This window comes from Zeugodacus cucurbitae, chromosome 3, assembly GCF_028554725.1.
Source record: "Zeugodacus cucurbitae isolate PBARC_wt_2022May chromosome 3, idZeuCucr1.2, whole genome shotgun sequence".
Taxonomy (NCBI): domain Eukaryota; kingdom Metazoa; phylum Arthropoda; class Insecta; order Diptera; family Tephritidae; genus Zeugodacus; species Zeugodacus cucurbitae.
Genome location: NC_071668.1, coordinates 66,416,105 through 66,439,677, shown reverse-complemented (window position 1 = coordinate 66,439,677; position 23,573 = coordinate 66,416,105). Strand labels below are relative to the sequence as shown.

The window sequence follows — 23,573 nt, the reverse complement described above, 5'->3', positions numbered from 1 at the left end:
TGTCCGACCTATATGGTGGATGCGATAAAACCGAGCTCCCATAGCTTCTGGCGAGTCATCAACGAAGTGTTTGGACTGCCGTTGTCCTGGTTGAACGCTACACCCTTCCTGTTGGTCAAATCGGAACGCTTCTGGTCTATCGCCTGCTTCAAGCGGTCCAGTTGTTCGCAGTAGATGATAGAATTAAGCGTCTGGTCATATGAGAGCAGCTCATAGTGGACGATTTCATTCCAATCCCACCAAACTCACAGCAAAACCTTCCTGGGCGTCAATCCCGACTTGGCCACTGTTTGGGACGATTCATCGGCATTCGACCACCACCGTTTTCGCTTGATATCGTATCGATCTTGTCGTATGTGATGCATTTTTCATCGCCAGTCACCATTTGCTTCAAAAATGGGTCGAGTTCGTTCCGTTTCAGCAGCATATCGCAGGCGTTGATTCGGTCCATAAGGTTTTTTTTGCGTCAAACCATGCGGCACCCAAACGCTAAGCTTTCTTGTGTATCCAGACCTCTCTGGTTTAAAATGGTTTGGTGACTAACTCCCATCTCCTGGGCGATGTCACGAGATGCCACATGCTGATCTAACTCGATGTTTTCCATGATTTGATCGGTATTCGTCGTCACAGGTCTTCCGCCGGCTGGTTTATCCATGGTGCCGGGAGATCATTTACAACCTAATATTATATTTTATAGCAAAAATATAAATATTAAAAAGCAAATCGACTTGGGGTTTTTATTGTATTTTAAATAATGCGCCTAAATGTAGGTAACATTTTATTTTCACTATACCTATTTCTCTTTAAGATTTATATTTCTATTGAATTTAAGTAATCAAAACCTGTGCAAAACTAGCCAAAATAGCCTGAGAACCTATCTAGCTTCTCGCTGAACATTTTTCGTAATCCCAAAATTTCGTGACTTCTAAATTTGAAATGCGTAAGAGTTTTATCAGTATAGATTAATAAATTTTTGAAAATATTTTAAATAAAAAAAATTTATTTTACTAGTTTTTAATAAAGAATCAGCAGTTAACCATTCAATGACATATATCCATATCACATCCATCTCTTATAGATATTTTTATTAGTTTCAAGAGTTAAGGCTATTGTTAAATTTTTTATTTCCGTTTCTACCAAAGAGTCACTCTAATATAGCTTCTTAAATCTCATTAAACATAAGTTCCTTTCCATTTTTCTTAAAAAAAAACTTAAATTCATGAATTCACTATTTTATGACAGTAAGTCGAACTACATTTTCAGCGTATATTTTATATTATTTAAAGCCTTAAAGGACACACGAACACAACAATAAAGCTTTAAAAATAGAAAACCTTTATTTAAACACCCTCAATATTGTCCACATATGGATCCACTCCAAGCTTGAGTACATCTATATGCATGTATGTGCTCCAGTTAACTGCACCTAGCGATTGCATTGCGTTTATTTGGTCGCAACGGTTTCAGTTGAATTTTTGTGTGGGTTGGCCGTTATTGCTTATTTTGTGCTGACAAAAACAATAAAAACAAAAACAATTGTTGGCACATTTCTACTGCTTTCGATGCTATTATAGTGGTATAGCGCCATATTCCTTGTTGTTGTTGCTTTGCTGGCGAAATGCGCAAAGTTTTGTGGTCGAAAATGGCAAAAATGGTTTTCCGAACTACAGTGTGCATTTATAACGGCGAGTGCTCGCGTTTAGGTATTTCACTAGTGTCTGACCGAGTTTTAGTTGCTGGTGCTTATTGTTGATTTTGTTGTTTTTGTTTTTTATTTTGTGGGAAAATTTTTCGCAGCGAAAGCGCAGATTTGAAAATATTATAGAAACACAAAATAAATATATAACAAATATTTATATATATTTATATATAAATGTTATACTAGGGTGAACACGAAAATATTTTTATTTTTTGAAATGCAGATTTTTTGGTTAGACAATTTTAAGATGAGGAATTAAAAAAACAAAAATCAAATATTAAAAAAATTATATAAAAATTTAAATATAAATACTTTTTAGCTAACCCTAGTAAATAAAAAAAATCAGAAAATTTCAACAAATAGTATTTCGAAAATTCAAAGTAAAATATATAAAAATATAATCTTCAAATCAAGCAAAGTTTTAATACTTTGATATAGCTAACCCTAGTAAATTAAAAAATCTGAAAAACTTTATTAAATACAATTTTGTAATTTAGAAGTATGCATAAAAAAAAACAAACAAAAAAAGCTTAATCACAGCTACAAACGTTTTTTTAAGTTTAGTCAAAGTCTAAAACCTGTTTAGCTCACCCTAGTAAATTTGAAAAAATCTAAAAAACCTACATTCTCGTAATATTTTGCAACTTTGAAACGAATATATAAAAAAATATAAAAAAATATATTTCAATCAGAACACAAAAACTTGTTCGCTAACCCTAGTAATTTGGAAAAATTTTGAAAACCTTTTATACACTTTTTATATATATATGCAATTTAGTGTAGAAAATAAAATATTTGCATTTCGTTTGCCAAAAAGTTAATGGTTTTGTTTCGGTTGTCATTTGGGGTTTCACCTATGCGCCTGAATGTATGCTTCATTGCTTGCGTATACATGAAAATACATACATTTGAGTGGCAATTTTAAGCGAACTTGTTTAAAAACCATAAAATACACACACCTGTGTCTATATATAACTATTTCTACATGTATGTATGTTTGTATAAAAGTGCTACCACATGAAGGCTATCATAGTACTGAGAGCAAGAGTGCGAGTTTGCGCTATATAAATCACTACTACAGCAATTAGCGTTGAACTTAAAAAGTTAACGAACTATAAACAGAATGTTTGCTAGAGCTGTTTATGTATTTGTTGTTGTGTATATATACCAATAAAATTCACTGTATTCGCAGATAGTGCTGAAGTTCACGAAGGTGATTCAGAAGTCCATTTTAGGAAGCTTTTGTGTGGGATGCGGGTTCACATCCCACTTAGTCAATACTTAAATCGTAAAACAAGTAGGTTTCTAATAAAATGGCCAATTCTGGAAGTTGATCTCAAAATTTTCGATTTACTTTCAATATATGAAAGCTTTTAGCAAGCTTTCACTCGTTGAAAGTTCTGAAAATTTTTAAGAAATCTGTCATTTTATTTATAAAAAAATTTAAAACTGCAGCATCTTATTGCACACAGCCAAAGTCATTGATAAATCATTGCTGCAACAAAAAAAAAAGAGAAATAAATAAAATATAAAGAGAAAATTGAAAAACATTTTTTTTCTTTCCTTTGAATTGTGCCTTCATCTTCTTGTAGTTCATTGAAAATGATACTGCTTTTTACCTTATCTTTTTCATGAGAAGATTTTCTTTTCGGTCAATGCATAATTGATACTCGTACTAAAAACTCACGGCACCATGTTGCACAACAGTATTATTTTATTTTTTTAACTTCTGTTGAGTTACGGTAATTTTGAAGGCATAATAGTTACGAGATTATGAAGAATATAGTTAGTATATACTAACTGGATATGAGGTATTGATCAATGATAACGACAGCAAATACGAGATCTATCCCGAATAAGTGTTGTCAAATGAAATTTTCCTATTTTTTAAAGAGCTTTTGAAAATTATTCTCTTAAAGCTCTTTTATTTTATAAAAAGTATATCAAATATGACGAGATCTAACTCTAATAAGTGTTGACCAAATAAAATTTTCTGATATTTTCAAGAGCTTTTGATAATTAATCCGGAAAAAAGCTCTTAAAGCTCTTTTATTCTATAAAAAGTATATCAAATACGACGAGATCTAACTCTAATAAGTGTTGTCCAAGTGAAATTTTCTTATTTTTTCAAGAGCTTTTGAAAATTAATCTGGACAAAAAGCTCTTAAAGCTCTTTTATTTTGTAATAAGTATATCAAATAGAAGATCTATCCCCATAAGTGTTGCCAAATGAAATTTTCTGATATTTTCAAGTGCTTTTGAAAATTAATCTGGACAAAAAGCTCTTAAAGCTCTTTCATTAACTCATTTAATCAAACTGGTTTCCTACGAAATTTTTCTTCAAAACACATATCTCAGAGTTCATGGTTGGCCTTAAAGCTTAATTTATCATGTTTAGTTACAAAAAAATATTGAAAAGTTTTAAAGAGGTCTTTTTGGGTTTATTTAGTTCGAATATTATTATATTTTCCAAGGAACCATTGTAAAGGTGGCAACATTGACTGCCTAATTTGCTCGAGACGAAAATATTCTAGTATTTTGGAAAACGGAAGCTTTGAGAAAGCTTTTTGTGTGCCTTTTCTAATAGTGGATTCTTAATAAATGAAAAGACTGGATTGATATAATTTTTTACCAAAAAATAAAACAAAAAAATTAAAAAATATTTTCTTGCCTCCCAGCGAATCCTTCACCCACCTTACTTGCTTTCACCGTCATTTGTCTGCTTGAAGCAGATATTAAAAGTAACTCGCACTCTTTACATTGGCTCAAAGTGAAATTAATAGCCATCATTAAAAAAGGCTTCAAGATGCGGCAACTGATAAACGACGATGCCAGCACCAATGCGACTGAGCTTTTGTGCTTAAAAGCTGCGTGCAATAATAATGCCACACAGAGCGCTTACAACTACAAAGGTGCACTCGACTATTATTTAACGTTACTTGTAGCTACCCTCAAGAGAATTCAGGTGTTTTTGTTGTATGTATTTGTTGTTATATATATATGTACATATGTGCTTGACAACATTATGTTTTGCTTTCATTTATTGCGCTACTTATGCCTTTGCCTCAAGCAAGACATACTAACAAAGATATTTATTTCTACATATATTTGTTGTTGTCTTTGTTTGTTGTTATTGTTGTTGTTGGCTTAACATATCTGACTTTACGTTTAATGTCAGTCATGCAATTAAGTCTTCTACGCAAACGACAATTTATTAAATAATTATTTAAGCTCATAATTATGCTGCTGCAAGCGTCAATAACAAGTGTGCAACATGCCACACACACACACACACACATGCATATGTAATGTCTGTTAGTTGCACTATTAACAGTTGTGCTTCTACGATTTAATAGCACATGGATGCACATTAAATATGGCAAATGCCTGCAGCAGTCATTAAAGAAGTTGTTAACGACTCTTAATATGTATATATATTTGTGTATGTGCGTATATATATGTATTATATATACATGTGTGTGTGTCCAACAATAAAGCGTTTATAAATTTGCCAAATAAATTGTATGCCTACAAACACACAAGTACTGTACTCCGCAGCTATATTAAGTTCTCAGCTGCTTTGCCTGAAACCACTCAAGCACCAGCACAAGCTAAAGCTCTCAAGCACAAGCCAACAATAACAACAACAGTACGCATTTTGTGTGCGTAAACTTTTCCATTTTGTTTACCTAAATCTATTTTATTTTGTTTGCAACTGCTAATCCAAGTCATTTAATCCTTTGCTTACTTCTAAGAATATAACATTAAGAACCTGCCAGCCACCAGGTGGTGGTTGTGCGGCCTAAACGCTTCAAGTTACCCGTTAACTGGCTAGCTGGCGCATTTGTATGGCAACCACGTGTTATGAAAATTATTATTTATGACCGGCAGTGGGTTGTGGAAAAGTTTAGACAAATTTATAAAAGCAAATAGTATTTCCAGCTAACAATATATTTTACCGTTAGTCCACACGTCCACCGAACTCACAACACGCAATTCACAGCCAAAGTGTTAAGTGACAATGCGCGCAGAGGCTTTAGTTTGCAGCTGGTATCCTGTAGCCAGTGTATAGTGTAGCGTTTGGTATAAAAGAGCTTTACAAATATTTAAGATTGAAACTTAAAAGAGCTTTTTGGAACTATTAAAAAGCTCTGTGAGCTTTCGAATCCAAAATTCGAGTTTGTAATCCTTTTCTGCTAAGAACTACAAAATTTATTCGTATTGACCCAAATATTATCTGAAAAAGGTAAAGCTTTCTCGAAAATAGAGTCGTTGAGGAATTTCGCCTTTTTTTTGATAATGGAAACCTCGAAAACTATTCATTGGGGACTTTTTACAGATTCCGATGTAGTCTGGACCCATTAGACGTACCGATAGAAAAAAAACTAACTTTCTAGAATCACAAAGCGATGAACAAAAGAGTTTCCGTTACCGAAATGAACTAAATTTTTTATCCACAACCATTCGAAAGCATTAAATGTAATCCCGAATGGACTCAAGAAGAATATCTTGTTTCTAAATGAAACATGACCAAACAATGTTTGGGAGAACCACTGATTCGTCATCTTACCGCATGTTCGTTCCAAAGACCGCATCACCATAGCTTCTTCTAGCTTTCAATATTAATGAAATGCGGAGAATGTCATATCGATCCATGAAGTGGCTCTAGGTGACGTCTAATTAACTATGTTCCGCTATCTCAAATAGTCATCTTTAAAGAAAAATCATGTTACAGATGTGACAGATTACTGCAGCCAAAGGTTATATGTGGAGTTCTAGTTCGGTTGACAACCATTCTATTGGACAGAAATTTTGCATACTGACCACAATCGAAGTTGTTTTTTGAAGAAGAGGTCCTGACCTGTCTGAGATTAATTTTTAGACCAACTGGTTTTCGCTCTTTTGGTAGTCCGAAAGAATTATTTGATTCGAAATGCATTTCCTTAGCAGTCGTCAGGAATCTTTTGGCATCTCCATAGGCACGTATGTAATATTTCAGTGGTGATGTCTTATTTGGAAATAAAGGACCAGGAACCTAACATAATCTATATGAAGGAATTCTTGAACAAATTCAATGAGTGAAGACAATTAACAACCACTCAAGAAACAAGTGCTATTGGAACCAGGAACCTAACATAATCTATATGAAAGGATGCTTGAACGAATTCGTTGGAGTGAAGACAATTTCGAAATCCCCACATTAATATTAGTTAGAAACAGAAAAACAGTGCCTCTTGGAACCAGAAACTTAACATAATCTATATGAACGGATTCTTGAACAAATTCGTAGGAGTGAAGACAATTTCGAAATCCCCACATTAATATTAGTTAGAAACAGAAAAACAGTGCCTCTTGGAGCCAGGAACTTAACATAATCTATATGAAGGGATTCTTGAACAATTTCTATATTATCAATAGCGGATACACCAAATCATCTACAACAAAGAAACTAATAACTGAGGAAATAATCACACATATCTTCGCCTCTAATAAGAGAATACAAATTCCTTGCCTCACATGTCCACACGAATGTCCTTAATGAATAATAATTTGAGAAAACACTACAGAGCGACACTAATTGATTTTAAAATATACAATTTCTTCTACGAATTCTACACTGTACGTCGTCCAAAGTTCGCCACTTCCTCCAGCCCGAAGGTCAAAGGCGGTTTCCAAGTTATATAAGCGACCCACTAAAAAACGCGAAGCCGAAGAAAAATGACAGCTACAAGAAAACTCGAGTACACAAAGGAAAAAGTCATTGCCAGAAGGAATTAAAAACTGCAAAAGTGGCATAAAAGCCACACACACACGCGCACACACAAAAGAGTGCTTGGAAGGACATTAGAAGCTGACGGCCAAGCCATTCGTGTGGACAAACGAGCTGGGCAAAAAACAAAAAACCATACAAACACAAACAGATAAACAACCGAACAATAAAACGCAATCACAAAAATTACACCGAACAACCCGCCAACAAAATAAATTGAAAAGGAGAATGTTCTCTTTTTTTTTGGACAAATAAATGCTTGTAAGTTAAAGAAAACACAAGAAAACTGCCAAAGCAAATGAAAATGTGACCTTTTCTACGCGGCAAGCGCATAACAGCTGCTTCAACGAGATGTTGGGGTCAAGGCAGAGGAGTGCCTTTTTGTTGGGAAGCAGCGCGTTGTTTTGCTTTCCTTTTGTTATTGGTTTTTGTTGTTTTTTTCTTGTTTTTGTTTAGCGGTCTCTTATGTATATACGCCAGCTGTAACGCCCACTTGCGGCAGATTCTTCGAAGGACACTCCAAACTCCACGAGTTGCTTTTATTTCAGTTTTTTTTCTTATTTTACTTCCTTTCTTTATTGTTGTTTGTCTCAATTAAATGCAAATCCGCAATTCTAGCTATCTTTGCTCTCCCTTTTTACGCATCTCCCAGCACTTGTGTGTAACTTTTCGGCGTTGCTTTCTTCGAATTCAAATAAAAAACAAAGTAAAAAAGAAAACTCCTTCTTGCTGTCCTTCATTATTTTCATTAATTCTCGAGCTGTTGTGTATCTGCATTGAGCCCCCCTCTCAATGTGGCTGCGTTGTAGCATCTTCTGCAGTCTGAAGTGTTCACCAAGAACAGCAGGCAGCTGACCAAACCACCCGCCAAGCGCTTTGTTGGCGTGCGTTGGTCACGTGATTGCCAATACCTCTGTACATATTTGTTGTACCAGCACCAGTACCCGCATTGCCTGCTGGTCGTCCGTTCGGTCACATGCACATTGCTGGCACATTCAATTCCCGTTCGCAATATTACGCTCGGTTGCTTTTCATTTTCCGCCAAGTAGCAATTTTTTCACGCTCTCATGCTGCGTGGGGTCTCACAGTTTTGTCTGAGTACCTTGTAGGGTGCCGCTGTGGGTGAAATGTGGTTCGGTTGTAGTAAACGAAGAACCATAATTAGTTCTATTATATACTTTTTTTGCAGACCCACGTTGATCTGAAAGTGTCTTCGCAACAATCTGCATACTGTTCCACTAGTTCAGTACTATAACCAGACTTCACAACCTTCAAAGACGTCGAAATGGAACGGAAATATTGCTGATCGATTTGTTATATTAGGTTCGCTACTTCGCTCTTTATTCAATGAGCGATAAAAGTGTTTCAGTGATCGGATTTAGTTCAAATATGCGCCGTTTCGTTCGATAATCTATTTCCATCTATGTGGCAACTTCATAATACCCCCCTCGCAGAAGCCCCCTCCTTATTTGCGAAGAACTCGGACAGCCACTTTTCACAAGCCTCTGTTGAGTTCAACTTTATACCACCAAGGGCGTTCGCCATGGACAGGAACAGGTGGTAATCACTTGGCGCTATGTCCGAGCTACATATATGGTGGATGCGATAAAACCTACCTACCTAGCTTCTGGCGAGTCATCAACAAAATCAACAAAGTGTCTGGTCTGGCGTTGTCCTGGTGGAACACTACAACCATACTGTTAGCTAATTCTGGACACTTCTGGTTGATCGCCTGCTTCAAGCGGTCCAGTTGTTCGCAGTAGATGGTAGAATTAAGCGTTTGTCCATATGGGAGCAGCTCAGAGTGGACGCTTTCCTTCCAATCCCACCAAACACACAGCAAAACCTTCCTGTCTGTTAAACCCGGCTTGGCCACTGTTTGGGACGATCATCGGCCTTCGGCAACGACCGTTTTTGCTTGATATTGTCGTATGTGTTGCATTTTTCGTCGCCAGTCACCATTCGCTTCAAAAATGGTTCGAGTTCGTTCCGTTTCAGCAGCATATCGCAGACGCTGATCCGGTCCAGGAGTTTTTTGCGTCAAATCATGCGGCACCCAAACATCAAGCTTGTTTGTGTATCCAGCCTTCTGTAGATGGTTTTAAATGGTTTGGTGACTAACTCCCATCTCCTGGGCGATGTCACGAAATGCCACTTATCGGTCTAACTCGATGTTTTCCATGATTTTCCATGGTCTTCCGCCGGCTGCCTTATCCATAGTGTCGTTTTCATTCGCTCTAAATCGTCGAAACCATATTCTCCGCAGTTCAAAGTGATATAGCACCATCCCCCAAAAAATAAAATTGTTTACTCATAATCTCTCTCTAATATTAACTGATGAGTGTTCACATTTTTGAGGTCAAAGGTCAAATTAAAAACGGAACATTTTGTTAAATATTTTAAAAGAATTTCGTAGAATATTAGACTATTTTCGACTATTATCTAATTAAAAAGAAGTGTTTAAAATTCTTTGAAGCTGTACTAGTACGCATTTCCTACAGGGTCTATGCGTCACTGTGCATTTATAATTTGTATTTTTTTTTTTAAGTTGATTTCCTTTCTCCATGCGCTAGTTGCGCCTTTGTGTGCGCTCAGGTCTTTTATTGTCTTTTACGCTTCACCTACAGCGACACTGTGCGACTTTAAGTGGGAGAGCCTCTTAAATTTTTAATTTCACTCAACGCGCACGATGCGACGGCAAAAATCGGTTGGGTAAAAAGTATATGATTCCCTTTTTCAATATATGTTGTGTTTGTATTTTTTTGTTAATGCTTTTTATTGTTTTTTATTTCGTTTTATTTTATTTTTTTATATTTTAATTTTTTTCTTTTTCCTTTATTTTTTATTTTTCATTTTGTGCACTGCCTTCTTTTTATTTCCTGCAATTTATTTGTACACCAACCTTGCCATTTTCTGTTAGCTCCCTATATAAGAATGTATGTCTGTATAAGACCGCTATCTCCGTCTTTGTGAGGTCTACAAATTGTGGCCGTTTACTCGTTACGTTTGCTCTCATTCTCTTTTAGCGTCAAATTTTGTTGTTGCCACTTTTCTGGTTGACTGAATAAATAAAGCACATTTCTTATCAAATATTTACCAAAAGTACCTGTTATTTGGTGCTGCGTCCATTTTGTGCCTCAGATACAGCTATATACATGCATATATATACACCTATTTACATATTTACGTTTAAATGCGTCAGCGGTATATTGAAATGAAATTCTCACGTATATATTCCCTTTGCTGTGCACGCAAATCCGCTATGAAATCGCATCCGCACGCACACACATACTCACATACATACATACATACGCGCCACTCATATCTAAGCGCAATCCGCAGACACGCATGTAAACATTCACATAATTTAGGATATTTCACACTTGAGGTGTACCGTTAAGCCACGAGTGTGTCATCATGGCACGAACAAGCATCGTTTTTGGTACTCACTGATGCATATATATGTATGTGAATATATATGTGTGTCTGTGGAGGGCATACGCCAATCAACAAGACACATTTGCTTGCTGTTCAGCTTATTCGTATAACCGTTAAATGGATTAGCGGCAGTCGGGGTCTGTAAATGTGGTTAGACTGTTGGCGGTTCTTCACATGAAATGCATGCAAATGCGGTGTGCTATACGAAATTTTAGAGGATGCGAGAGTGAAGAATGTTGTTGAATTTTAAATTAACAAAAAATTGTAATTTACCGATTTTTATTATCTCATACTCATGCGCATCTGTATATCGTAGAACCTCACTCCCACTGAGTCACCTTGAATTGTCTCAAAAGTTTTTAAATTTCGCGAGACCGATTTCGAACTTGCAATCTGTCATTGAATGGTACTTACTGGATTTGACTAACTCGAACTGCTGAATGCTGTAATTGATTAGCAATTACTTTCTTGTTTTCTCACCAAATACTGTTTCTCTTTCTTTCTATCTCTCTCTTTTTTGAACTTTTCGATGCCTTTTCTGAAGAAGTGAGCTATCTGAACACTGATGTTCTCAAACAATTTAGCATAGCTGATATATCAGCTATAAATAAATGCTGTAGAACCGAAAGTTCGAACAAAAAGGGAGCTCCTTTTATGACAGACAAGACTTTTGGGGCAAGTAATCTCTCTTCTCTCTCTGTTGAACTTTTCGATGCCTTTTCTGAACTTTTCTCTATTGACAATGCTTTTATCTGATTTCTTTAAGATTCACTCACTACTCCTACATTTGGAATTATTTTCTTTTTGCCCCTTCCACGTTTGCAATATGTTAATATTGAGAATAATTTTTCAGAACTGTCTCAACCGTGAATTATATTTATAGTCTTGCTATGACCTCTCACATATTTCTTTCTATGAGATTTGCATTCATGAGGAAAATTCTGAAAGAATCTCATCTAATTCAAAGAAGCATAGTTAGTTAAACAAAGTACCCTGGTGAGTCCTTAGAAATCTAGAAATGATCTGAAATCTCTCAGTTCCTGGTATTTTCTTATATTGGTCCAGGAGAGAAATGCCAACCCCCTTAGGGTAGATTAGAAGTGTGCTTTCTGAATACTGGGGTCCTCAAACAATAGCATAGCTGATTTATATGGAAATATAGCTGAAAATAGCTATAAATAAGTGCTAAAGGACCGAGCGTCTGATCAAAACAGGTGTCACCTTAATGACAGGCAAGTCTTTCGGGGTAAGTAATCAGCGACCCCGAAAACCCCCCGTGTTGTGATTTTCAAGCGAATCCAATGAATTTTTCTAAATAGAGTGCGCCATATGGGATCTGCCATTTAAAATTAAAAAAAAACTGGCACCGGTCTCGTAATTCGTGACCCCTAAAACCTCCGAGTACCGAGTTTCAAGATGAATCTATATAGTTATTTTAGGGTTATGATCTGATGGGGTAAAATGGATCTCGAATTCATACTCAGCGACAAATGTAAAACATAGTAAGTCCCCCATATCAGAACCAATTTTTTTTTGTTTGGCTTTGTAATCGACTACTGGCGATCGTCGAATACAGGTGTTATTGTATGAATCGATGAGTCGCTTTACCATTATTTGTCGCCGAAAATTGTTCAATCGACTGAAGTCTATTCCACTGCCCGTCTACACTCGCAATAGGGAGGGCGAAAGTTCTGCAGTTCAAAAGAGGCTCTCTTCCTTATTTCTCTTTCTCTCTCTTTCAATACAAATTTTAACCGAAATGGCGAAACTCCGTCGATACATAGAACAATGACTTAGATGAAGGTTAGTACAAAACTTTCCTGGATTTTTATGGAAAAGAGTTTATGTGGAAACAGAGTGGCCAAGTCATTTATAAACATTTGACTCCGCTTTTTCTTTAAATAAAAATGGATTTGGATCCAAAAATATCTTTAGTACACTATATGAAAGATAATACTCTTCCTACTCTCTCTCTGTCTCTCTTTATTAATCTATAACGAATGGGTAAGACTCCGTCGGTACATAAAATAGTGGATTGGATGAGGATCAGTTCGAAACTTTTCAGAATTTATATTGAAAAAAGCTTATGTGGAAACAGTGTTGCCAACTGAAAGTGAAATTTTAACATTCCACATTAAAGAACAGGTGAGAGAGGTTGCAATAAGTTCGGACTTAGCCTTCAAATGGATAGTAGCGAGAATTTCATAAACATGGAATGGATTTTAGGAGAAGATACATGATAAAGTAAGGGGAGATCCTTACAAGATACAGTTCCGGCCCAACTAAACTATCGAGTCTTAAGTATATAAACCAAAAGGGTGTCTACTAAATCACACCACTCATTTATGCCACATGAAATGCTAAGAAACTTACTTATTCATGCACTTAGTACACACACACATACAAATATATATACGTCCTACGACAATCACAGTTTCCCTGATTTCATTGGTTTCATTAATTTTATTTCTGATATTTTACTACCAAATCGGCGACATGAAATCGCTTGCATGATTCAACGCTATGCCGTTAATTTCCGTTGCGGCATTTTATAACCGCATATTTCACATTACACAAAACCACCGTTACATACCGTTTAATAAACTCGCGCGCGCACTAACACACTAATACTCACACACAAAGAAATGACTTACGATGTCGTGAAGCTTGACTTGCAAGAAATGAAGAAAAAAGGTAAAGACGTAGGCGAAAGGCAGTGGAGATACCAACAAATTGATGTTATGCTATTGTTTTTGTTTTTGTTGTACCTTTTTAACTGCCACACTTTATGATAAATGCTGTCACATGGTACTATATGGGGATGTGTGTGTGTTTCTTTGGGTGCTGAGTGCCGCCTCCAAACGCCCGGCACGTCGAACTTGCCAAACTGAATTGTGAGACACCAATGATACACACATATATACATACATCCATACCTATATATCGCCAATATTTCATCACCTTCCGTCGTTTTTGCGCTTATTTAAGTGTCGCACATAAAAATGGCGGCAGCAGCGCAAAGACAATAGTAGTAGTTGTAGTGGTGAGCACACACTGAATCATGACACCAGTCACATCAGTTAAACCATTCAAGGTCCATAGGGGAGAATGCGAAATGTGGGCAATGCCTTGCCACATCGGTTGCGTAATGCAAACATACAAGCACCAGAGCAAACACACATGAGAGCAAAGGAAGCTGAGTACACAGCAGTCACACAGCCACCCACACATCCATATTCGCTGGCAGCTAGCGATCCGCCATAACGCAGTCACATTAAGGAAATGACACAAGGAACCGCCAACGTGATCAGCACAGCAAAATCCAAAGCAATGCCGTTAAAACGGTAAATCTTACATACGTACGCATAGAAATGTTTGCTTTTGCGCTACGCAGCTAAAAATAGTAGAAAATTCTACAAAAACAACGGCACATAAAAGAGAGAGCGGTGCTCTAAGGCACCTACTTGCTTCCGTGCTTGCTTGTTGTTGTTGTTGCTAAAAGCTGCACATGTTTTGACCTCGCTTTTAGTGCTTCGTTGCGCGTCGCCGTTATTGTAGACGACGTGCCACACATTTCAAGGACCATTGCGTGCACTTAACGATGTTGCCGATGAGTGATGGTGCCCGAAAAAATGTAATGACAAAGTTCCTCAATCAGCCATTTGTTTCACCGTATACATTATGGTGGCAGCGCACATGTCATACTGTATCGCTGTTGTTTGGCATAGAAAATCAGCTGAAATTGTTTTGATTATTTCTATGTAAATATTGCTATATTAATAATTCAGATTTTAATCCTGAATGAAATTGGAGCTCCTAAAAAAGCTTTGGTCGCTTAAGTCTATCTTACCTTAATATAATATTTAATTTCGTAAAATAATATTATATAATCAATCACTGTTATCAACCTTTCATGAATGCTCAATTTTCTTCGTTGAACTTCTGATCCTCAAGCTAATATCTATGAGATATAAGCTCTCTAAAAAATTCGTTCCAATTGATTTGGTCAATATGGTGAATTAAGAGAGTACTTTGGTAACCTTTTAACATCTCCGATATCCACAAATGAGCCTGTTTTAGGATGAGGCCTTCCTCAGCTTCCACTTGCGGGTACTGCGTCGAATACTTTCAAAGCTGGAGTATTTTCGTTCATTTGAACAACGTGACCTAGTCAGCGTAGCCGGTGTCTTCTTATTCGCTGAACTATGTCAATATCGTAGAACTAACGGCGCGGTTGTGTATGTCAGCAGCTGTACACACTTATAGAGGATTGTACTTCCTCTATTCAGTTCTGCAGGTCGTATTATTTTCTCCAGCATCAGGTTAAAGAAGTCGAACGATAGTGAGTCGCCTCGTTTGTTATCAAACGGCTCGGAGAGGTTCTTTCCAAATCTTAACAGAGATTTTGATGTTGATCAATGTCAGTTTTCACGACCGTGTTAGTTTTGCAGGGATTCTATATTTATATCAAAATCTTTATAAACAATAACGTACAAGAAAACCTTTAGGCCAAATTCTATTTCGACTAACTGGGCTTTTGCACGCTAGTGTTCTAATAAGCTCGCATAAATTTGAATATTTAAGAAGACCTCGAAAGATGTGGAAAATGTTAATCTAAAAATTGCCGAGCTTCGCATGCTTTTAAAAGCTAAAATACTTTCTCTGTTTGCTGAGTTCCAAACATCTTAAAGTCTTTAGTAGAAGTTTTCCAAAACTTCAGGATTACCGTAATATGGTTCATTTATAGGACAACTCTTACACGCCTTCAAAAGCTACCCCTTGTTAATAATTTGCTCCAGAGGCATTTATAAACTAATGCATAAACCCGTTGAGAATTACATTTAAACGTATTTTAACGAACGAAAAGTTATGGCTTTATCTATACTATAATATTATAAAGGGGAATGATTTGTATGTATGTTTGTAATGAATAAACCCAAAAACTACTGTGCCGATTTCAAAAATTCTTTCACCATTGGAAAGCTACATTCACCCCGAGTAACATACATATATTTTTTTTGTAGAATCTCGACTTTCTGGAAGTAGTTCTCAGGTGAGGATATCAAAAAGACTCCGTGACGGAGAATCTGAATCTGAAACTGAAAATCATCTAGCAAGTCATTCTCTTCGCAATATCGTAGCAGAGAGTCGATTAAAGAGCGCTCGCAGCTGCTTGCTGAACAAAATTTCAAAACCTCCCAAGTATGCGACTTGAAGAACAAAATATTAGAAATATACAAGCTCGCACTAGGGTGTTGAACTCTGAGCGTGCCCAACGCCTTCATAATCAGAGAGAATGACAACGGACACCAAAGACTGGAGGTCATAACCAAGTTTTAGCTCATTGCAAACAAAATATAATTTCATGTTCGAATTTTCTTCATTTTATTTTTTTTTTTAAGAACCCACGCAAGAAACGAGAAAGTACATATGTATAGGAGAGTGTGTATAAGTGTGTTAAAAGTTATAACTTCTGAAATGTTTGTTTAAACCCGTGCGAAGCCGGATCGGTCTGCTAGTATAACAATAAATTTTTATTTTTCTCTCTCACTCCGCCTACTTACCATAACAATTTGTATAATTCTAAACTGCTACTCCACCACACACTGTTAACCATCAATAGTTAATGAGCTGCTACGCCAACAATGCGTTCCAAAAATAGTGAGTTATCTCTCCACTTTCAACACACAGAGCGCCACAAGTGCGCTTTTCCTACACCTGCAGCAACATCATTATACCCGCTGTACCTTGTGACTTTTCAGCCATTAAATTGCGCACCATTGTCAGGCAATTCATGCGGCAGCTGGCACCTCCTCAGCCTCACTCGTTCTCTTTTATGCGTGTCAACTATTACTTTCCCTACATCAAAGTGATACTTCAACTGCGGCGGCCATTGCTGTGATGTCCGTTATTTGTAGCATTCAAGCGGCGCATTCGTTGGTGAAGTGTGGCGGCGGAGTGCGCAGCGACTTCCGTTGGCCTGTGGCGCCGCTATTGTGCGCCTTGCGCTGTGCCTTGCAGTGTGCTGCGGCTCTGAGCTTTTGTTAAATTTAAATTGCCTAATTAAGCAGTGACTCTCCATCTGTTTCTCTTGCTCTCTCTTTATAGATATATTTTTCTCATGCATATACATATATTTCTCTCTTACATATATATTTTGATATCTACACTTCATTATGTAAATACTACATTATCTTTGCTGTACTAATTTGCCGCATTGTTTTTGCTATTCTTTTTTGTTTCAACTTTCTCCCTTTTCTTTATTTGCAGGTCCTGAAGATGTGCTAAAATTTCTCGGAAACGAAAGTGTCGTGGATCATTTTAAGCTTGTCACAAAGGATGGCAACAGCCTGCTCGTCGGTGCCAGGTGAGTGCCAACTGCTAGATATAGTATATACATATAAGCACCGTTATATGCATATATACACACTTTTGTGCTGTGTGTCAAGTGTTGCAAGTGTTCTGTACGCCGCCTGAGTGTGCCAAGTGTCGCAGCGCCAACACAAAAATGGGTTAACAAAGGCGTCCGCTTGGAAGAAAAAGCATTACCCCCACCAAAAAAAAAAAATATATATATATAAAATACCGTTAGCAGCAGCAGAAAAAACGTAATATAAAGTACATAAAACAGGAAGACACTTGAAAGTAGCAACAGCATAAAGCAACCGGGTCCAGTGCTGGTGCTGTCCTAACAAGCAGCGGAGTCTCCATAGGTCGCTGCAAGTCCGGAACTTGCGACTGTTGCTTGTCAAAGAGCAGTTGCTGGCGAGCACACTCATACACATACATTTAAACGGAGACAACAGTCACCTGCGATTCTGGAGCTCTTCTCTCCCTCCTCACTTCACTTCACGACCTGCTTGCTTTGTATTCTGCGCCGGCCGCTTGTTATAGTTTCGCTAGCACTACATATTGTATTGTCGTTGTTTTTTGTACTTGTTAGCGCTAGCATGAATTTCCATTTTATACGCTGCTGCTGCTGCTTCTTCTTGCCAGTTTTTGTCTTTTTTTCATACTTTTCTTGCCACACCATGGTGTTGACAGTAGCAGTTACCGTCATATACCGGTGCGTCCTGGCTGGCTTTGTTAGCGCTAGCCGCTCGCGTGTGAGGCCAAGAGTTGGTCATTGCTTATTTTTTGTTGTTGTTGTTTTTTTTTCGTCCTGCGTCCGTTGTCATCTTTGTTGCCGTTGGAGAAACGTCAACGCAACGGGTTGGCAGTTGCTCTCTACGTTGTCACAATTTTTCTTTGCTTACTTGAAGCTTACTTTTTTATTGTTGTTGTTGTTGTTTATATTTTCGTTTTTTTTTTGTTGTTTTATACATTCATTGTTTGCTTTTACTTTTTTTCGGCCTGTCCAAGCGTTGTTATGAAAGTTTTAAAGTGAAAATTATGCAGCTTCTCAAGTGTCGCAGCTACGCTACTTGCAACAGACATACATATATACTATATTTCCATATAAATATATAAATATACATTCCTACATATATACTATATTTCCATATACATATTCATCTTTAAAAACCCACTCTTACTCTCCTTACTGTCTCTTTCACTCACACTAACTAACCTCAAATGCTATACAGTTGCACTATGCCAGTTGGCATGTCCACCTAGCATAGCCCTACATAGCATAGCACAGCATAGATTTTCTGATATTTAATTGCATTCAGTAAACTGAAAACAGCAAATTGAAATTTGAAAAGTTAGCAATGCTGAGGCAAAAAGTTGCACATTATTTCAATGCTTCTGTCTCTCTCTCTCTTTTTTCCTCATTTCTCCATTTTTCAAATGTTACTGCGTTTTGCCAGTTATTTCTTTTATATCTCTGCATACTAGTTTTGTTTTTATTGTATTTATTTGTTGTTTTTTATGTATATGTGAATGTGTGTATGTCTTATAGTTTTGAGGTAATTTCCTGGAAGCAAGAAAGTTCATTTCCAATATGCAAAAGTGCTTATTTGCGCGCAGGCGGTGGTGTTGTAGGGCAACAAATAAGCGAAGTCATATTAAATAAATAGTTGTGCATAACAGTATTGACTAGTGTGCGCACGATCTCAGATATATGAATACATATGTACATACATATTTTTGAAAGAGAAGTTGAAAAAAAATCGGGACCCCGAAAACTAAATAAAATAAAAATAATAAAATTTGTTAAATGCGTAATTAATATGTATATTTTTAAAAGTTTAAAACAATTTCGGGATCCCTAAAAATAATACCGATTTCGAAATAAAATTATTAAATTTATTATAAGCGCAGACTTATTTGTAACAAATATAACTACATTCGGGATCCCGTAATGTAAATGTTTTAATTTCGGGATTTTTAGAAGTAGCAATATTTTGTTATATTCTATGTTATACATTTTAGAAAATTTGAAATTTTTTAATTTGGAATCTTGATCTACAATATTTAAATGAAAACCATAGGTCCGTCTCAGTAGTCTCAAATACATTTATAACTCATTGGACAAAATCTGATTATATGTATTGTATAATATATAAAGTTAAAAATGCCAAAGCATCTCTTCTTGTAAAAATCAGTTTGATAATTTGTCATAGCCAATTTATTATATAACTCGCATATAAACTCTATATACAAGTATTCTTACATTTCTATCATGCATTAAACCCTAAAATTATTATTAAATATCTTTTAAATTCAGAAAGACTGTAGTTTATTTTTCCAGGAATTATTATTCTATATTTATGGTATTGAAAGATGTTTTAAAGAACTTCAAATTATTTACTACAATCAATCATAACAAAAAAATAATGCTTCGAGAAACCGAATAATATATATCGGGATTATTCATTCAATGTAGCAATAAGAATTAGAATATTATAAAGAATGTGAGCTTTTGGAAAAATAAAAATATCACAAAGAATATTCCATTACTACGGGAAGCATGCTTACGACTAATTTTTCAGCATATAACTGCTTCATACCTTATTGCCCTAATTTTCCGTTTTAATTATTAATTTTTTTAAGCATCGTTTTTCTGCGTGGTTTCAGCTTCATAAGTGGCCAAAACATTTAATCTGGCGATCGTTAGGGCCAACCTAATGATGCTATCCCACTTGACAAACTCCAATGTTTTGTGTCGTTGTCCGCTGGAACAACCAATACTGAATTCCTGTCCCAAACCACATATCTCTTGATAACAGAATTCCATGACGGTATATCGTTGTCATGAATTTGGTCGTAAAATATTTCATGAACATGATTAGTTTACCCAAATCTAAATATTTTCTAAAGCATGCCCAAACATGAACATTCGCTGGATGTTTCACTGATCGTTGGGGTGTCTTACCGCTTTTAGCCGACCAAACACACTCAATTGTGTTCGTCATCCAAAACGTGGACTCATCTGTGAGCACTACTTGTCCCCAATTATCATCCAGATGTACAGCTTTATTATTCGTTTTGCTGTTAGTAAAGATTTTTCCGTCATAACACGAAATTTGTTCAGAAATTCTATCAAGCGGTTTATTATTGTATTTAGAGAGACATGTATGTCCTTTCGAACCAATTTTTAGTTTCTCACTTTCAAGGTTATGGCTTCGAAAACGCTATTTATAACCAAATCGCCCTTTTCTGAAGTTTGTAGTTTAAAGTGAGACATCTTGCCACTATTTGGATAGGAACAAATAAAGGCTGCTTCAATATGTTTCGCGTATACGGAACTCATTTCTTAAATATGTATTTGTGACTAAGCCGTATAATTGAGTGTTCAAATTTTTTTTTGGAAAGTCGAGGCCTAACGCCACTTTCTAATTGAACATACTGTATTTATGTGCCACTTTTCATTACACTCTAAAATTTTGAGGATTAAATGGGAGTTAGCAAACGGAGTTAATAGCCTAGACAGACGGCAGAGTTAACCCCGATTAACTCCACTTTTAATCAGTGCCAAATTTGTAGGTGACAGACGGCAGCAAAGTGAGTTATAAACTCCCATTAACAGCTGATTGGCAATAATATTTTCATTTTGGTAAAATAAAATTGGATAGAAAGCAAATATTGCGGTTGTTAGCCGCACAACTAGTACAAAATCACTAATTACTAAATAAATATACATAAATACGTAATTATTAGAATTTCCATTTTTAGCAAAAATTAGCATGCGTATATTTTTGTTTACATTTAATTGAAAAAACAGCTGTCAGTATTGCATATTTTCATTCACAATAGATAAAAAGCCGCCATGTTTAACAATGTTGTCAACGAAAATGCCACGAACTCCCACTAACTCTCTAAAATTTTGAGGATTAAATGGGAGTTAGCAAACGGAGTTAACTGAGATAACTCTCGAATTAACCCCGATTAAAGCAGTTATTCCGAATTAACGCCGCCGTCTGTCAGGGGTATAATCCACTTATCCTTTTATGCAATGTTTAATTAATGTCAGTTTATATTGGCTTTGTGATTTTTTGATTTCTTGATTCGGGATCCTGATTGATAAAATTCGGGACTGACAAAATGTTGTCGATTAATGCTTGAATATTGCAAAACAAGTGCCAAACGGAGTGCTTTAAAAATATATGAGCACTTATTCTTACCTTCTAGCATCAATATAGTACATATGTAGGCATCTAGAAATGTATATGGTTTTTGTTGCCTGCATCTTGTACACTCTTTTCACCACCAAGTTCTCGATTATTTAACTGAAAACAACAAACAATCAAATATTTGTGTGAAATAAATACAAATACATATTTCGTTAGAATCTTGATAGTCGTAGTGGCATGCAACCGCTGACTGCAGCTTATTTACTTTTTGCTTAAATGATATTTGTTGCAACACTCCCATTTTGTACCTCAATGTGCAACAGTAAATACACACATAATATTTTTTATTTATTTTTGCTAGCAAATGGCATTTTGAAGGAATGTCACACATGTGGCGCATGTGGCTAGAATAACAGCATACATAGCGTATTAGTTTGATTGTTTCGATTGTGGATGTGTGTGTGTCTATGTGTCTAACAAGGTATGCGAAAAATCACTTGGCGCCTAGAGCATGCAATGACACTGCGGCCATACTTTGGTATATATATGTACATATATATATGTATATATGTATAAGTAACTGTAAGCACCGTTATAAGAAACCATTTTGTTGTTGCTGTGAGCAAAGCGCAGCGCTGCGCTGCATTGAAACGCGAAATGAATTGAGAAATGCAATAATAATGGTGTTGCTGCACACAAATGAAATTGCTTGACATGAACAAGCGCAGCTTTTTAACACACGCGCACACACGTGGAAAAGCTTGAAGCCAGCGCGTTCTAAACATTGCTGCCAACCGAGCGACCACACACACACACGCTCACTAGCAAAGGAAGAAGGACACGACGCGTTGGCATGCATTTAGTGTTGCACAGTTGCTGCCACCTGCGACAAGAGACAGCAACAACAACAACATCAAGAATTCTGAAAGCGCTTGTCGATGCTGCGGTGCTGGTGGTTTGCGGTACAGCGAGTTCGCGTTTTCTATGCACGGAAATGTAAGCAATACACGCGAGTGTACATACATACATATACACATGTGTGCACTGAAGCGCAAAAACTGGCATAGAGGGCGCATGTTGGCTTTTTTTCTAAGCTCTCTAACACATCAAAAAAAAAAAAAGAGAAAGAAAAAAATGCACACAGCATACTGAATGAAATCTTTTGAAAAGATTTTCATTTTGGCAACGTGACAGTAATGAATGTTGACCTGATTTCAGTCGAGTGACGCTGCTGAAGCGCACGCCAAAAGAAAAGTTGCCAAGTTAAAAGCTAAAAAAAAAAATAGAAATCGCATTTTAAGTGGCATGCAACTCGGTTATTAGATGCAAAGCAATGCGCGCTGATATGTAACTGTCTTTTTAGCAAATAAGCCAGCCGTGCGCGATTCCCATTTGGCCGTCCGAAGTTTGTCTAAATAGTAATCATCAAGCCCAAGTGTACTTGAGACCACACTTTAGCTGCGGCTGATGGGCTTTTTGCGCTTTCGCCCCTCGCCAAATTTGAGTGCATACTTTTGGGGTGCCTTGCTACCACTCTCAGAAAGTTTGGTTGTATTTGTAGATAGCGCTGCGGGCATTGAAAGCTTTTGTCGGATTTTTTAAGGAAAATATTATTGTAAGGGGAATTTCTGAAGATTGTAAAGGGTTTCTGAGATTGATTGTGCTAATTAGATTGGGTTCAGATATTTATTGGTCATGTTTATATCTAATTCTCAAGATATATATTATTGTAAGTGAAATTTCTGAAGAATTAAAAGGGTTTCAGGGGTTCATTGTGGTAATAAGCTTTGGTTCATATATTTATTGGTCACCCTTTTACCTGATTCATAAAATATTATATAGCTTTAAAGCTCGAAGTAATATGCAAGGTATGAACTTTCAAGCTTTTTTGAAGCTTTTGACTTCATGCAATCTGCTGTGGCTTAATCTGCAAGTTCTAGAAGTTATTTCTTTATACTAACGGACCTTGAATATTCAATAGATCTATTTTTTATAGCCTCACAGCGCTTTTTAACTACAGTCCTTAGAATTTATACTAATCTTTATATCAACTCTATTGAGAAACAAGTCTTCTACAGTTAAGTTATTTGATATTATTATATAATATTCCTTATTTCAGCGTAGTCAGGTCTACAAAAAAATAAAAAAT

The 23,573-nt window shown here is 36.3% G+C and overlaps 1 protein-coding gene across 1 annotated transcript in view; it reads left to right on the top strand.

Annotated features, from left to right (window-relative positions):
• LOC105208519 (semaphorin-1A) overlaps nucleotides 1–23,573 on the top strand; it is a 386,218-nt gene that overhangs the window by 212,014 nt on the left and 150,631 nt on the right. Inside the window, 1 exon segment of the mRNA XM_054226324.1 lies at nucleotides 17,178–17,274. Within this exon segment, the coding sequence (XP_054082299.1) occupies nucleotides 17,178–17,274 (97 nt within the window).